Raw genomic sequence first — 17,260 nt, forward strand, 5'->3', positions numbered from 1 at the left:
CCTCTCAATCTCCTTTGTTTGAGGGAGAAGAGGCCCAGTTTCTCTAATCTTTCGCTGTATGGCAGCTCCTCCAACCCATTAACCATCTTTGTCGCTCTTCTCTGGACCCTTTCGAGTAGTACCATGTCCTCCTTCATGTATGGCGACCAGTGCTGTACGCAGTACTCGAGGTGAGGCCGCATCATGGCTCAGTACAACGGCATGATAACCTCCGATCTGTTCATGATCCACTTCTTTATCATCCCTAGCATTCTGTTCACCCTTTTTGCCGCCACCGCACATTGCGTGGACGGCTTCATCAACTTGTCGATCAGAACTCCTAAGTCCCTTTCCTGGGAGGTCTCTCCAAGTACTGCCCCGGACAGCTTGGTACTTCTCAGGATAACCTCAGTGGAAGTTCATCTTTCTGATCCTGTCAGAGTCATTTTACCAGAAAACCTTCTACACAGCAGTGCTACCAACAGAAGTGGACACGTTTTTCAGCGTGGTGTACTCTTCATCAAGATGCTTCATCCTCCTCCATATCTTCAGTTTTGGACTACCTTTTCCACTTATCCAATTCAGGTCTTAAAACCACTTCAGTCAGAGTTCACCTTTGTGCTATCAGTGCTTTTCACATTCCAGTTAACAATAAATCTCTGACTGCTGATCCTCTTGTTTCCTGGTTTATGAAAGGACTTTTCAATATCAAACCACCTCTCAAATTGCCTCCTATGGTTTGAGATCTTAATGTTGTTCTCACTAGACTGTATAGGTATGTGCGACTCACAAATGGAAGATTAGATTAGAAACCTCCATGTGAGCCAAAGTCTTCTACTCATCTTAAATATCTCACTTGTAAAATGGTATTTTTAGTCTCCATCACTTCTGCACGTCAAATAAGTGAGCTTCAAGCATTGGTGTCTTATCCACCGTTTACAGTTCTTCACACCCATCCAAAATTCTTGCCAAAAGTAGTTATGGAATTCTATCTAAATCAATCGATTGTGCTCCCAGTTTTCTTTCCAAAGCTTCATTCTCATCCTGGAGAAACAGCTCTTCATACCTTAGACTGTAAATGAACCTTGGCTTATTATTTACAAAGGACTAAGCCACACAGAACCTCTCCTCAACTGTTCATCTCCTTTGATCCTAACAGGTTGGGCCGACCTGTAACCAAGAGAACTATTTCCACATGGCTAGTGGCCTGTATTTCCTTCTGCTAGGCTCAGGCTGGGCTGCAGCTTGGGGGTAATGTAATAGCACATAAGGTTCGAGCTATGGCAGCTTCAGTTGCATTCATACGTTCCACTTCCTTAGATGAAATCTGCAAAGCAGCCACTTGGTCCTCAGTTCACTCGTTCATGTCTCACTACTGTCTGGAATGTTTTTCCAGACTGGATGGTCACTTTTTGCCAAGCAGTGTTACAAAATTTATTCTCTTAATGTCCAACTCTACCTCTATCCCATTGCAGTAAGAAAGGGAGTCCCACATGGGAGTCCTGTGCCTGCTTGTCCTAGGATAAAGCAAGTTACCGTAACAGGTGCTATTCAGGGACAGCAGGCAGATATTCTCGCATCCCACCCACCTCCCCCTGGTTGGTTCTCAGCTTGCTTACAAAACTGAGGTGCACAAGCAAACATCAGGCAGGAAGGCACCAGCCTTCATGGATGATGTTGCCCACATGTGAGAATATCTGCCTGCTGTCCCCAGATAACACCTGTTATGGTAAGTAACTGTACTTTTTGCAAGAGCCACCATATTTGCCCCTCTCATCAAGCCACTCCATTGGCTCCCCATCCATTTCCTAATACAGTTCAAACTCTTCTTACTGACCTGGAAGTATTTTCACTCTGCTGCCCCTCAGTATCTCTCTTTACTTATCTCCCCCCTCCCCCTGGTGAACTCTGTCTTGCTGTGCCATATGCCTGAAACAGACTACCTGAGTCATTACATCATTCTCTGTCTCCAGCAGTATTCAAATCCAAGCTAAAAGCCCACTTTTTTTATCGTCCCTCCAGCCCGGCATAGAACAGATGAGTTTAAGTTCCTCAGCCAGCTTGTGGAGACTGAGACACATTGACTTTTGGCATTAGTACAAGTGGGCTGTGCAATCCCATCTACAATCAGTCTGTTCTTAGTCTCCAGCAGGTGGAGGTGGTAAGCCAGTGCAGTCTTTCCTTTTGATAGTTAGGGCCTGTTGGATCTCATTAATGTCCTTTTTATTGTCCCTTTTTGCTGTCTGGACAGAGCTTAGGGGACCCTTTCGGGGGTCTGTCCAACCTGGGGGATTCCACTCTCGACGGATCAAGTCCCTCCCCCCATTTCCCCAAATTTTATTTCTTTAGAGGAGACTCAGCTGTACGCCTGGCCACCCTTCAGGCACAGACTACAGCTTTGAGAACCTGTGGGGTCTACTCTCTTATTCTCTTAGTATAGGTCGCAATTTCCCTTACCCTCTCCTTTAGGCTTAGCCATGTTTTTAAAATTATTCTTTGTTACCCTCCAGATGTTTTTTCCCTAAATGTACCTTTATCTTCTTTAAAGATTGTAATTCATCCCTCTCTCCTTTTGTATCGGTAATTATTTGTATGTTACATTATATGTTTACTTGTCTAAAATTGTTTCATTTTTTGCCTCCTAATTTTAAATTGTCATACGCATTGAAGAACTTGACATTGCGTTTACAACAAACTTTTAATAAACTTGATAGCTGTTTGCTGTGGGAACAATTGGGGGGGGGAAGGTCTGAGGCAGCCAGTCTAAAGGAAACTTTGAATTGGCTTTATTTGCTTTCCTTTTTTTCTAACCAGCGGTTTTGTGTCGATCTCCTGTGCATATGCTTGCTATGAGCACATTTAAAAAGCAGAAGTGCGTTTTATGTGTGCACCAAGTAGTGCATGCAGCTGGCATGTGCACAAAGTGTTCTGGCTTCTTTGAGGGGAAATCTTTTTTGGGTGCCGGCATGCAGGGGTCCCCTTTGCATGTGCATCGCTTGTGGGTGGTGGAGAAGCCTGTGCTTCCTCTACAGCTCATGCCGGGGTTTCCTCAGCCACCAACAGTCAGGGAAGTCAGGTTGATGTTGCAGCCGATGGTGCTGGGGATTCTCTTACTGCTTCAGTAGCTGCTGCCTGCGGTTCTGGTTTAGCAGCTAGATCTAGTCAGGCCTCGCCACTCCTGGCCTCAGAAGAGTTTTTCAGCGGTCTTTTCTCCGGTTTTGCTAAGCAAGATGGAATCGATGGGGTTAGGAGAGACACTAACTGCATGGGTCAATGATTGGCTGAGTGGCAGACTTCAGAGGGTGGTGGTTAATGGTACCCTCTCTAAAACATCGGAGGTGACCAGTGGAGTGCCGCAGGGCTCGGTCCTGGGTCCACTCCTTTTCAACATATTCATAGGGGATCTGACTCAAGGGCTTCAAGGTAAAATAACACTATTCGCCGATGACGCCAAACTATGTAATATAGTAAGTGAATGCAGTTTACAGAATTATATGGCGCAGGACCTGCTTACATTGGAAAGTTGGTCCTCTACCTGGCAGCTAGGCTTCAATGCTAAGAAATGTAAGGTCATGCACCTCGGAAGCGGAAATCCATGCAGGACGTACTTCTTGAACGGAGAAACTTTAACTAGGACTTCAGCAGAACGAGATTTAGGAGTAATCATCAGTGCAGACATGAAAACTGCCAATCAAGTGGAGAAGGCTTCATCTAAGGCAAGGCAGATATTGGGTTGTATCAATAGAAGTTTCGTCAGCCGAAAGCCTGAAGTCATAATGCCGTTGTACAGGGCCATGGTGAGACCTCATCTGGAGTACTGTGTGCAATTCTGGAGGCCACATTACAGTAAAGATGTGCGCAGAATTGAATCGGTTCAACGGACGGCCACCAGGATGATCTCGGGGCTCAAGGGTCTCTCGTACGAAGAGAGACTGAACAAATTGCAGCTCTACACTCTTGAGGAACGTAGGAAGAGGGGAGACATGATCGAAACATTTAAGTACCTCACGGGACGTGTCGAAGTGGAAGATGATATTTTCTTTCTCAAGGGACCCTCGGCCACAAGAGGGCACCCGCTCAAACTCAGGGGCGGAAAATTTCATGGCGACACCAGAAAGTATTTCTTCACAGAGAGAGTGGTTGATCATTGGAACAAGCTTCCAGTGCAGGTGATCGAGGCAGACAGCGTGCCAGACTTTAAGAATAAATGGGATACCCATGTGGGATCCCTACGAGGGTCAAGATAAGGAAATTGGGTCATTAGGGCATAGACAGGGGGTGGGTAAGCAGAGTGGGCAGACTTGATGGGCTGTAGCCCTTTTCTGCCATCATCTTCTATGTTTCTATGATATTTCACCATTTTGCCTGTGTCTTCAGGTGGCCTTCCTTGTATTTTAGAGTGACAGGAACAGGTCCTAGCTGTTACTTATTCACCAGCTGTGAGTTCTGTTGTGCCATTGGGGGGAGGGGGGTTGTTCTAACTTTGTTTTAGCCATGTACAAGGCTTATTTGCAGGCAGCTGGGGGTCCTGCTTCTTCCCCGGGGGTCTCCAAGTCTGCAGGGGAGGGTCTCTACCTTCCGTATCTGTCCCCACTCAGTCTCCTGCGGTATCTGCCCCCGTCCAGTCTCCTTAGCCATCGTCCAAGCAGCCACAGGTGTCTTTGGACGAGGAATTTTTTCTGGCTCACCCAGTTTCTCTGGATGAGAACTTGGATCTTGGGGTGGAACGCAAAGATCTCTTTGGGGGGGACGGTTGATGTGGATGGGGTTTTTGGAGGCGCTGCTTGGCAAGGATGTGTCAGACGAGCACATTTTTCACTGGGAGCTGATTCTCTAGGTGTCTTCAGTTTTTAAGAGGAAGTTAAGGACCCCCCTCGTATTGTGGACCCTCTGCTTCAGGATATCCGGTTGGCATCCTGCTCTTTTCCGATGCATCAGGATATTCAGGATGTGGTGTACAGTAGAAGACTCTAAATGCGCCTTTTCAATTGGCACAGTCCATGGCCAGGTTTATCCCATCCCGTGTTGATGCGGTGGTTTCTTCTATCGCATGTAGGCATACCATGCCAGCTAAGGGAGGTTCGGCACCAAAAGATCCTTAAGACCATAAGATGGAGTCTATCCTTAAGCAGAGTTTTGACGTGGCTGCCTTAACTATCCAGGTGGCAGTTTTGTGTTGGTTTGGTGGCCCGGGCTTGTTTCCTGTGGTCTGAGCATGTTCTGGACCGGGAGTCTGCTGACTGGTCCTTAGTGGATCAGGAGGTGACTAAGATTGAGCTCAGCTTATCTCTCGGTTGCCATATATGATCTGTTGTGGTCATCTGCCAAGTCCATGGCTCTCTGAGTAGCGACTCGCTGCTCCCTGTGGCTTGGGGGTTGGTTGGCGGATGCAGCCTCTAAGGCTAAGCTCAATAAATTTCCTTTTCGGGGCTCCTTCCTCTTTGGGGAGGAGTTGGATAAGCTTGTTCAGGCCTTGAGTAACTCTAAGGTTCCTCTGCTTCTAGATGACTGACCTCGTCAGGCAGTGCGGGATGTCGTCACCTGTGGGCGTGATTTTGATTGATATCACCCTGGCTGGGGCTCAACTTCTTTCAACACATGCAGTCCTTTCGGGGATCCCGTCGGGGAGGTCGGGACTCTGCCGGTGGTGCCTCCTCTATCTGTCAGGCCCAGTGACTCACTACGGGTCCTTCCCTCAGTTCCGGTGGGAGCCCGGTTGTGGGAGTTTTCCTGGGAGTGGGCCGAGATCACGACGGATCAGTGGGTTCTAGAGGTGCGGGATGGTTATGCTGTAGAGTTTTCCCAGCCCTTGCTACATCATTTCCTCTCTTCTTGTCGGGCAACTTGGAAGAAGCAGTCATTTTGTCAGATGCTACTCAGGTTGCTAGACCTCAAAGTGGTGGTCCCACTTGGAGATTCACACTGGCAGGTACTCCTTTTATTTCATGGTGCCCAAAAAAGAGGGGTCTTTTCGGCCCATTTTGGATCTGAATGGTGTCAACAGGGCACTTCGGGTTCCATCTTTTCGTATGGAAACCCTGAAATCTATAATTCTTGATATCCATTTTGGAGATTTTCTGACTTCTCTCAACCTGACAGAGGCTTACCTACATGTTCCAATTCGGGCCTCCCATCAACGACTCCTTTGCTTTGCAATTTTGGGAAAGCATTATCAGTTTTGTGCACTTCCCTTTGGTCTGGCCAAGACTCTGAAGACTTTCACCAAGATTATGGTGGTGGTAGCAGGGGCAGCCTTGCGCAAGGAGGACATTTTGCTTCATCCCTATCTGGACGACTGGTTGATTTGAGCGAAGTCATTTCAGGAGAGCTCCTGGGTCACGGCTTGAGTAGTGGAGTTTCTGTATTCGCTGGGCTTGGTGGTCAACCTGTTCAAGAGCTAGTTGACTCCATAACAGCACTTGGAGTATGTCGGAGTTCTCTTCAACACCAGCTTGGGGGGCGTCTTCCTTCCCAAAGCCTGGGTGTTGAAATTGCAGTCGTAGATGTGCTCCCTGATGGATTGTCATTGTCCTCGGGTGCAGGATTTCTGCAGGTCCTGGGGTCGATGGCGACCTCCTTGGAAGTAGTCATATGATCTCAGGCTCACATGCTTCCTCTTCAATATGCGCTTCTTCAGCAGTTGTCACCACAGATTCATGATCTGGACTCTCCCGTTCGTCACAGCCTGCACTGGTGGCTACAGTCTTCCAATCTGGTTCAGGGGTGAGTTTGGATCAGCCCCAGTGGGACAGTGCTTCTTAGGATGCCAGTCTCATTGGTTGGGGAGCTCAATGTCTTGGTTACTTGGCTCAGGGCAGCTAGTCACTGGAGGAAGCATCCTGGTTGGTCAGTGTTCTAGAGATCAGATCCATTCGGTTGGCATTACTTGTTTTCCAGGTGTTGCTGAAGGACAAGTCAGTTTTCTCAGACAATGCCACGGTGGTGACTTACATCAGTTGTCAGGGGGGAATCATCTGGTAGCGCAGGAGACGTTTCTTCTCATGGAGTGGGCAGAGGCTCATCTTCTGGACATCTTGGCTTCCCACATCATGGGAGTAGACAAAGTCCAGGCGGATTTCCTCATTCGTCATGTACTGGATCCCGGAGAGTGGTGTTTCGGCCTGGAAGCCTTTGAGTTGTTTGTTCAGGCCTGATGCTGGCTGGTATATGGACCTCATGGCCATGAGTGTCAATGCCAGAGTACCAAGGTTCTTTAGTCACTGCAGGGATTACCAGGCCAAGGGTCTGGATGCCCGGGTGTAGTCTTGGCCGACGGATGGCCTGCTGTATATCTTTCTTCCATGGCCTCTGGTGGGCAAAGTTGTTCTTCGCATTGCTTGGCACACAGGCCGCATGATCCTGGTAGTTCTGGACTGATCCAGGCGCCCGTGGTATGCAGATCTGGTTCGTCTTCTCGTGGCAGATCTTCTACTACCCCTCTCGCCAGTCCTTCTGACTTATGGTCCCATTCCAATGTTCAATCCGGGTCCCTTTTGTCTTATGGCTTGGCTGTTGAAGAGAGGTTATTTGGATAAGGTGATCTCTACCCTCTTAGGTACTCAGACTTTCAACCTCTTGGGCTTATGTGCAAGTTTGGCATCTCTTTGAGGAGTGGTGTTTCATGCATCTTTGCCTCACATCTTGGAGTTCTTGCAGGATGGCCTGGAGTGGGGCCTTGCCTAGTCCTCCTTCAGGGGTCAGATTGCGGCTTTGTCTTCTTTTCGCGGTCTGTTGCATGGTCGGCATTTGGCCTCTTCTCCGCATGTGATTCGATTCTTAAGAGCGGCGAAATTGCTCTGGTCTACAGTTCATTCTATGGTTCCGGCCTGGGATCTCAATCTGGTTCTTTCCATGCTGGTTCATTCTCCTTTTGAGCCTTTTGGCTCCTGCACTTTGAAGGACCTTACTCTCAAGGCGGTGTTCCTGGTGGCCATTACGTCAGCGAGGCACGTTTCCAAACTGCAGGCCTTTTTGTGTAGACCTCCCTTCCTGGAATTTTCAAAGGTCATGCTACTGCCAGTTTCCTCATTTCTGCCGAAGGTGGTTTTGCCTTTTCACGTCAACCAGACTGTTGTCCTTCCGGTCTTAGGTAGTCTGGAGGGCTCTTTGTAGCAGAGACAGTTGCGCAAATTGGATGTCTGTAGAGTCCATCATACTTATGCTCAGCGGACTCAGGAGTTCAGTAAGTCGCATCGTCTTTCTGTCATCTTAGCAGGTCCTCGTAAGGGGGACGGTGCTTCCAAGGCTACGATTGCACGGTGGATCAAGGAGATTATCGCTTTAAGCATACCTTCTTCAAAAGGAGTCTGTTCCAGACTTTCTCAAAGTTCATTCCACTCGGGGACAGGCAGCTTCTTGGGCTGAGTCTTTTCTTGTGCCTCCTGTGGATATCTGTAAAGCTGCAGTTTGGTCTCTCTGCATTTCTTTGTGCGACACTACCGTGTGGACGTTCAGGCGCGTTGGGACGCGGTGTTCAGTGAGCGTGTTCTTGTGGTAGCCATTTGGAGGTCCCACCCATGATGGGTACTTCTTTGGTACATCCCATCCATTTCTGTACCGGTGGGGGATGCTAAAGAAAGAGAAATTAGGTTCTTACCTGCTAATTTTCTTTTAGTCCCTCCAGACCGCCACTGATCCTGCCATGTTGTTTTTATTTGGAGTCTCTTCTCGAAGAGTATATTTTTTTCTGCGGTATCTTTTTGTCAGGGTTGTTGGGGAGTATAATAAGAGTAGCGGCGTTTGGTTCGTTTGACTTAGCTGGTGAGCTGTGGTGATGTTTTTGAAGGTTTTTCTAATCAATATCCAACAGTGTTTTTCCCTGTCCATTCTGGACAGTTACTTGATATTCTTCTTCTGGGAGTGACGTTGGTATTTATAGTTCACAGTTATTAAGTTCTTGGTTGCTGCTTGGCTATTCATCAGACTGATTGTAGATGAGATTTCACAGCCCACTTATACTACAGCCAAAAGTCAATGTCTCAGTCTCCACCTGCTGACAAAGGAGCATAAACCCACCTGTTTCTGTGCCGATCTGGAGGGACTAAAAGAAAGGAAATTGGCAGGTAAGAACTTAATTTCTCCTTCATAGCTTAATCTCATGTCTCCTAGTCCTAGAATTTTTGGAAATCATGATAATTTTCAAGACATACCCAGAGCTCTCTAATAGCTCTCACTGGGAGCATTTTTAATATGTTGCATTGCTCCCAGTCCGCCCCAATTTCTTTCTATGGTCCACAGTAATATTTTCTCTCCTTACTACTATGTTTTTTCCTAGTTTACTTGAAATTATTCTAACCAATGGGAACCATGTTTTCATTTTGCTTGACAAAATTTCCTTTTATTCCCATCTGTGTCTTCCTGAGTCGCACCTGGGTTTACCTGCTCTTTTTAGTCTGGTTGTCCATATATGTACATTTGCCAGTAGCCAGTTTTTCTTTTCTTTTTGAATCTTTCTGGCATCTGCCTCGCCTGTGCTTGGATTCCCCTACCGTTATGAGGTTGTCTGTTATTTACAACCTCCATTAGTATAATACATCTACTATGTTACTATTCCCTGGGTTCTTCCCTTTATCCTCTTCTTGAGGATAGAGTTCTTCAGCTTAGTCTTTATTTATTCATTCTCTTGTCTCTACTTTCTCGTATCAGACAATATACGTGATTTTCTTGCGAGGCAATAAGTGTTTGTTTCCTTAGAGACCAGCTTTCCCTCCATCCCTTTACTAAAGCTAGGGAGTCCCTCATGTGAGAATATGCTACCTATTTGTCTAAGAATAAAGCACAGTTACTTACCGTAACAGGTATTATCCAAGGACAGTAGGCAGATATTCTTACAACCCACCCACCTCCCCTAGTTGGCTTTTTCACTTGGGCATAGAACTGACGACCTCGTGAGCTGGTATCAGGCAGGAAAGCACTCACATATGTGCGGTGCGGGCAGTTGCAAACTTTCTAAAATCTTAAAAGTGGCAAAACTCTTTTACCATTGTCCGTTAGGGGCTTCGTGGATGATGTCACCCCACATGTGAGAATATCTGTCTGCTGTCCCTGGATAACACTTGTTATGGTAAGTAACTGTGCTATAAGGAGAATCTGGAGCCAAACAAAACCCTAGTATCGTTGGTACTGGCCTTCCTTCAAGAGGGCCTGGACAAGGAATTAGCAGTGGCATCCCTTAAGGTGAAGATGGCAGGCCTGGTTTGCTTTAGAATGTGAAAGAAGCGAGTCTCCTGGCTGCTCACCCAGACATGATTAGATTTTCTAAGGAGCCATGAAGCTTAGGCCACCGATCCGAGATCCCTTCTCTTCCTGAAGGTTCTTTGGAGGGTCCCATATGAGCCTTTGGAGGAAGCTTCTCTCATGGATCTTACAATCAAAGTGCTGTTCCTAGTTGCAATTACTGTGGCCAGAAGAGTCTCAGAATTGCAAGCTTTGTTGTGCAGGGAACCGTTTCTGAGGATCACGGAAATAGAAGTGACTTTGTGTACAATACCTTCCTTTTTGCCAAAGGTTGTTTCAGCTTTTCACATCAACTAGGAAGTCAGGCTATCAGCCTTTCAACCTATGGCTTCAAAGAAGAAAGACAAGGCTTTAAAGCTGCTGGACATCTGCAGAGTTCTCTTGCATTACCTGGAAGTGACTAATGAGTTTCATCTATAGGACCATCTCTTTTTCCTAACCAAAGAGTCAACCTGAGGCAGACCAGCCTCCATTGCCATTTCCCGGTAGATTTGGACAGCAATCTCCTCTTCCTACATTGTCTACTTGCAAACTGTGTAACAACTGCCAATGTCATTGAAAGCACAGTCGACCAGAGGAATAGCCTCCTCTTGGGTGTCATCAAGGATGATACCTCCAGGGAACATGGTCTTCCCTATACACTTTCACTGCAGGCTTATCTCTCCCACCCAGGACTTTGGGGACTGCTTATGTACATCTCTAAGGTTCAGCATACCATTCCTATTGCACTGGAAAAAGATATTAGGTTCTTATCTTGATGATATCTTTTTCAGTAGGTAGGAATGGTATGCTGAACCCACCCACCCAATTAATTTCTGATGCGCCTGTTTCTGCCTTATGCTTCATGGTCCTCTCCTTAGCTAAGGCTTCTCTGCCTGTAGGTCTGTGGGTTCAGAATCAGTTTGTAAATAGAATCTAAAGAGATACTTGAGCTCCACTAATATTCAAGCTGTTGCTTTTATTTCATGTGTTTTGTTTTTTGCAATAAATTTTTAATTTTTATTTAATTTTCAAAAACAAACAAACAGAAAAAAAGAAAACAGCCAAGAGCGAAGTAATAAAATTTGCAGAGGACACCAAGCTATTCAAAGGGGCTAGGACTAAAGAGGGTTTACAAAGGGACCTAAACAAACTAGGGGAGTGGGTGATGAGATGGCAGATGAAGTTCAATGTAGAGAAATGCAACGTCTTACACGTAGGAAACAGAAACCCGAGGTACAGCTACACAATGGGAGGGTTGTTATTGAGTGAGAGTTCCCAAGAAAGGGACTTGGGGGCAATAGTGAACATGACAATGAGGCCATCAGCACAATGCGCAGCAGCCGCTAAGAAAGCAAATAGATTGCTAGGAATATTGGTCGCAGTACCTAAAGAAGGATATGACGATACTCGAGAGGGTTCAGAAGAGAGCGACGCGTTTGATAAAAGGTATGGAAAACCTTTCATACGCTGAAAGATTAGAGAGACTGGGGCTTTTTTCCCTGGAGAAGCGGAGACTTAGAGGGGATATGATAGAGACTTATAAGATCACGAAGGGCATAGAGAAAGTGGAGAGGGGGACAGATTCTTCAAACTTTCGACAATTACAAGAACAAGAGGGCATTCTGAAAAATTAAAAGGAGACAGATTCAGAACCAATGCTAAGAAGTTCTTCTTCACCCAACGGGTGGTGGACACCCGGAACAAGCTTCCAGAGGGAGTGATAGGACGGGGTACGGTATTGGAGTTCAAGAAGGGATTGGACAATTTTCTGAAGGAAAAGGGGATAGAAGGGTATAGATAGAGGGCTAGTATACATGTCCTGGACCTGATGGGCCGCTGCGTGAGTGGACTGCTGGGCATAATGGACCTCAGGTCTGACCCAGCAGAGGCACGGCTTATGTTCTTAATAAATTATTTCTATATCGCATAGCTGGTAAGTTCATTGCAGTTAACAAATTTTAAAAAATAATACAGGTTAGAAAGATTTGATTAGTTAATAAACAAATGTGTGCTCAATTGCTTTCGAAAATGACAATAAGACACAGAGCTCAATAACAGAGATTTCAGTACCTTATCCCAGAGAGCCGCCTGATAAGAAAACAAATATTAACCCCGAAAACAGTACACAATGTCACACCCCTCCGCACTCCCATCCCACCAACCCAAACCAATTACATATTCAACAAGTAACTGTGGGCTCTAGGAGGCACATTGTCCCAAGCAGGTGACCAGATCTGTAGAAATCGCTACCATGCTACAGGCAAAGCTCTTATCACATCCAGTCTCTACATACATACATAAAACATAAATCCCATTTTTCCAAAATACATTTAGTTTTATTATTGAGTGCTATAATGTTATATGAGTAGAGCAGGACCTTGGTTTTGAGGAGTTCCCCCTGTCCATCCTCCTCATGTTTATTTATTCTAGAGTTCTTGCATGCTTTGGAACATACTGAAGGGGGCAGCAGACTCCTAGGAGAAGGAAGAGGTTTCAAAAGCTGTGATTGACATCTTTCTGCAGTCTTCTTGCGAGGAATGGACAGAGTACCCATAAGAACATAAGCAATGCCTCTGCTGGGTCAGATCTGAGGTCCATCATGCCCAGCAGTCCGCTCACGCGGTGGCCCAACAGGTCCAGGACCTGTGCAGTAATCCTCTATCTATACCCCTCTATCCCCTTTTCCAGCAGGAAATTTTCCAATCCTTTCTTGAACCCCAGTACCGTACTTTGCCCTATTACGCCCTCTGGAAGCGCATTCCAGATGTCCATCACAAGTTGGGTAAATAAGAACCTCCTAGCATTCATTTTGAATCTGTCCCTTTTCAACTTTTCCGAATGCCCTCTTGTTCTTTTATTTTTTGAAAGTTTGAAGAATCTGTCCCTCTCCACTCTCTCTATGCCCTTCATGATCTTGTAAGTCTCTATCATATCCCCTCTAACTCTCCTCTTCTCCAGGGAAAAGAGTCCCAGTTTCTCCAATCTCAGCGTATGAAAGGTTTTCCATACCTTTTATCAGACGTGTCGCTCTCCTCTGAACCCTCTCGAGTAACGCCATATCCTTCTTAAGGTACGGCGACCAATATTAGACGCAGTACTCCAGATGCGGACGCACCATTGCCCCATACAACGGCAGGGTAACTTCTTTTGTTCTGGTAGTAATACCCTTCTTGATTATACCTAGCGTTCTATTCACTCTCTTAGCTGCGCACTGTGCCGTCAACTTCATTGTCATGTCCACCATTACCCCCAAGTCCCTTTCTTGGGTACTCTCCTTCAATAACATCCCTCCCATTGTATAGCTGTACCTCGGGTTTCTGCTTCCCACATGTAGTACTTTACATTTCTCAACGTTGAACTTCATCCGCCATCTCGTCGCCCATTACCCTAGTTTGTTCAAGTCCCTTTGCAATTCTTCGCAGTCCTCTTTAGTCCGAGCTCCACTAAATAGTTTGGTGTCGTCCGCAAATTTTATTATCTCACACTTTGTCCCTGTTTCTAGATCATTTATAAATATATTAAATAGCAGCAGCCCGAGCACCGAGCCCTGCGGAACACCACTCATGACACTCCTCCAGTCCGAGTATTGGCCCTTCACTCCTACCCTCTGTTTCCTACCCGCCAACCAGTTTCTGATCCATCTATTTACGTCTCCTTCCATCCCATGGTTCTTCAGTTTCCGAAGTAGGTGTTCATGGGGTACCTTGTCAAAGGTTTTTTGGAAATCTAGATATATGATGTCTATGGGGTCTCCTCTGTCCATCCGTTTGTTAATTCCTTCGAAGAAGTGCTTTAAGTTTTTTAGGCACGATCTTCCCTTGCAGAAACCATGTTTGCTGGTTATCAGAAGTTTGTTACTTTCAAAATGTTCATCAATGTTGTCTTATCAGTGCTTCCGCCATTTTCCCCGGAACCGAGGTCAGACTCACCGATCTGTAGTTTCCTGGGTCACCTCTTGATCCCTTTTTAAAGATGGGTGTAACGTTGACTATCTTCCAATCCTCCGGGATCACGCCTGTTTTCAGGGATAGATTGCAAATTTGCTGCAGTAGTTCCGCTATCTCCTCCTTTAGTTCCTTCAGAACCCTTGGATGGATTCCATCCGGACCCGGGGATTTGTCAGTTTTTAATTTTTCTAGCTGCCTGCGTATGTCTTCAAGGCTCACCTCCATGGATGTTAATTTTTCTGCTTGATCTCCATTGAAGATTTGCTCAGGTTCCGGTATGTTGGATGTGTCTTCATTTGTAAATACAGACGAAAAGAACATGTTAAGTCTTTCTGCTACTTCTTTCTCCTCCTTCACCACTCCCTTCCTGTCTCCGTCGTCCAGCGGTCCCACCTCCTCCCTAGCCAGCTGCTTCCCTTTGACATATCTAAAGAACGGTTTGAAATTTCGTGCTTCCCTGGCTAGCCTCTCTTCATACTCTCTTTTAGCTTTTCGAACCACACAGTGACATTCTTTTTGACACTTCCTGTGCTCTTTCCAGTTCACCTCAGTTTTGTCCTTTTTCCATTTCCTGAATGAATTTTTCTTATTGCCTATCGCTTCCTTCATTATTTTAGTTATCCACGCCTGGTCTTTTGTTCTACTCTTTTTGCACCCCTTTCTGAATCTGGGGATGTACAGATTTTGCGCCTCGCTCACTGTGTCCTTGAAAAATGACCAGGCATGTTCTATCGTTTGCCATTTCTTGGAAGTGTTCCTAAGTTTCTTCCTTACCATTTCCCTCATTGCTTCGTAGTTTCCTTTCCTGAAGTTGAAAGTTATCTCTATGGTTCTCTTTCCTTTTGGTATTCCTATTTCAACCTTGAACTTGATCATATTATGATCGCTGTTTCCCAACGGTCCCATTACTTCCACTTCCTTTGCAGGTCCCCTTAACCCATTTAGGATTAGATCCAGAGTTCCTAAGGTTCAGTATACCATTCCTATCTACTGGAAAATATATTATCAAGGTAAGAACCTAATGGTTTCATGAAAAAAAACCTCATTTTTATTTTTTCTTCCTTTTTCTTTCTCTGGCCTCTTGTTTTTACATTATTATATTTCAATATTTCATGTAGTACCTGCCCATACCCTTTTGTTTTACTTCCTATTCTTTTTTTTTTTTTAACATTTTCCTGTGAGTTAGGTTTTATGCTTCTTTTCCCTCATTGATCTCATCTCATTTTCTTATGTTCTTCTGTAATGCAGGCCCTGCCCGACCCTGTAGCTTATGCAGACGGAGCCTGTCTGAACCAGCGTATTACAATAACACAGAACGAGTTGTGTACCAATTTTGTAGTCCCAGCTGTTGGACCAAATTCCAGGTAGGAAAATTCAATCATTTTGTTTTAACTTTCCTGAATAGCCAGCAACTGGGCAGGTTATTCATCTTCCAACTCCCAATGGAATGGGAAAAGACAAAAAGCAAGGGATCAGTGAATTTAACTTTAAAAAATGGAAATCTTAGGGCCTGCTATTCAAAGTGAGTTATACATTTGATTTACTAGCAGATGGCAAACACATAACTCACTACAAGAAAACAATATAATAATAATTATTATTTTATTTTAATATACCGCCATACCAAAAAGGTTCAAAGCTGTTCACAACAAGCAAAGTTAATACATACAGTGTAAATAAAATAGCATGAAGATAAAAACAGGCAGATAAAATTGGATTACATCAATTAAAAGCATAGATAATTTAAAACGGAACACATTAGGATACCAACCTATCAAACAGGTGTGTCTAACAGTTTTCTAAAATCAAAATAGGAAGTAGCCTCTAGCATAATTTTTCCAAGCCACGTATTCAATTTGGCGGCCTGAAATGAGAAAGTTCACTCAAAGAACTTCTTATAATGACAAGATTTTTTAGAGGGATAATTAAACAGGTTTATCCTTACGTGTACTCATACTGGAGTGCCTCAAAGAGAATTGAGGGGCAAGATAGCTTAGTAACATACCGAAAACTGCTTTATAACAAATGCAAGAGAACTTTAACAGGAGTCTACCGGCAACCAGTGAAGTTTTTGATAGAAAGGAGTAATGTGCTCCCAAAAATAATAGGGAAACACCTATCATTCAGGGTCTGGATGCTCCTAGAGTAGACTTGAGTTGGAATAAATTCTCTGCTCTTGATTGTCAAATTTTCAATAAGTTCTATAACAAGTACATTAAATCATACTGTAGACTCGACAGCTGTCCTCCAAATGTTATGAAAGTTGCCCCGGTCAATTGTAAGGCCAAATTGCTACTTTGGGTTAATTTTATACTATCTACTAGGAAGTTCCCAGAGGAACAGGGTCAAATTGTGATAATACCAATTAAAAAAAATACTAAAGAATCATCTTACAGATACTCAACTCAAATACCCTAAGTGAGGAGACGTGGGTTACTCATTCAATGTTATTATGTGGAGAAAAAGACCTCAATATAAACATTCACTTGATTGGTAATAATGTGAGCTCATCTACGTTTTCTTGTGACTAAAGATACCCAAAAACGTAGACGACAATTCCTTCTTCTTAAACCAGGGGTAACAATGATTGGAGGTGTTTTCTTACTGTGAATGTAGATCTAATACATATATATTCTTCGATCCTTTTTAGTTAACAGGGTGCCTATCTATGAAACACCTTGAAGGGGTAAAAGAAACAACAGCAGTAATTTAAAATTAATAGAAATATTCCTACTACCGCAGTTAGATATTTGCATTTTTTTGCTAAATTGATGTGATTTATTTTATATACACTCACTAGAAGTCTTGGATCCAATATATGGGATTAATAGTATTGATTAAGAACTGTATTTCCTATCTGATATTAATATCTTGTTTAAAATATTATTTCTGTGGGGTTTTTTCCCCCCAATATTCTGTACAAGAGGTTTTCTTGGAAAAAATTTAAAAGCAACAAATAAATAAATAAATAAATAAAAATAATGTGAGCTCATATCATCATCAGGAAAAAAACTCCATATTTCAAAAAATGTTACCAGTGCATTCAAAAATTTCATTAAAAAAATCAGATTGTAATGGCCCACTGAACTCCTACTTGTGTTTATGTGGTTTGTTAA

At 44.4% G+C, this 17,260-nt stretch overlaps 1 protein-coding gene across 13 annotated transcripts in view; it reads left to right on the forward strand.

The window, feature by feature from the left end:
• The window catches only part of ZMYM3 (zinc finger MYM-type containing 3), a 677,821-nt gene that overhangs the window by 353,693 nt on the left and 306,868 nt on the right, over nucleotides 1-17,260 (forward strand). For all 13 annotated transcript variants that reach the window (XM_033945153.1, XM_033945158.1, XM_033945160.1 and 10 more), the window contains one exon: nucleotides 15,393-15,508. In XM_033945153.1, the coding sequence (XP_033801044.1) occupies nucleotides 15,393-15,508 (116 nt within the window). The remainder of the gene's footprint in view (nucleotides 1-15,392; nucleotides 15,509-17,260) is intronic.

The sequence above is a fragment of the Geotrypetes seraphini genome, chromosome 5, assembly GCF_902459505.1.
Source record: "Geotrypetes seraphini chromosome 5, aGeoSer1.1, whole genome shotgun sequence".
Classification (NCBI taxonomy): domain Eukaryota; kingdom Metazoa; phylum Chordata; class Amphibia; order Gymnophiona; family Dermophiidae; genus Geotrypetes; species Geotrypetes seraphini.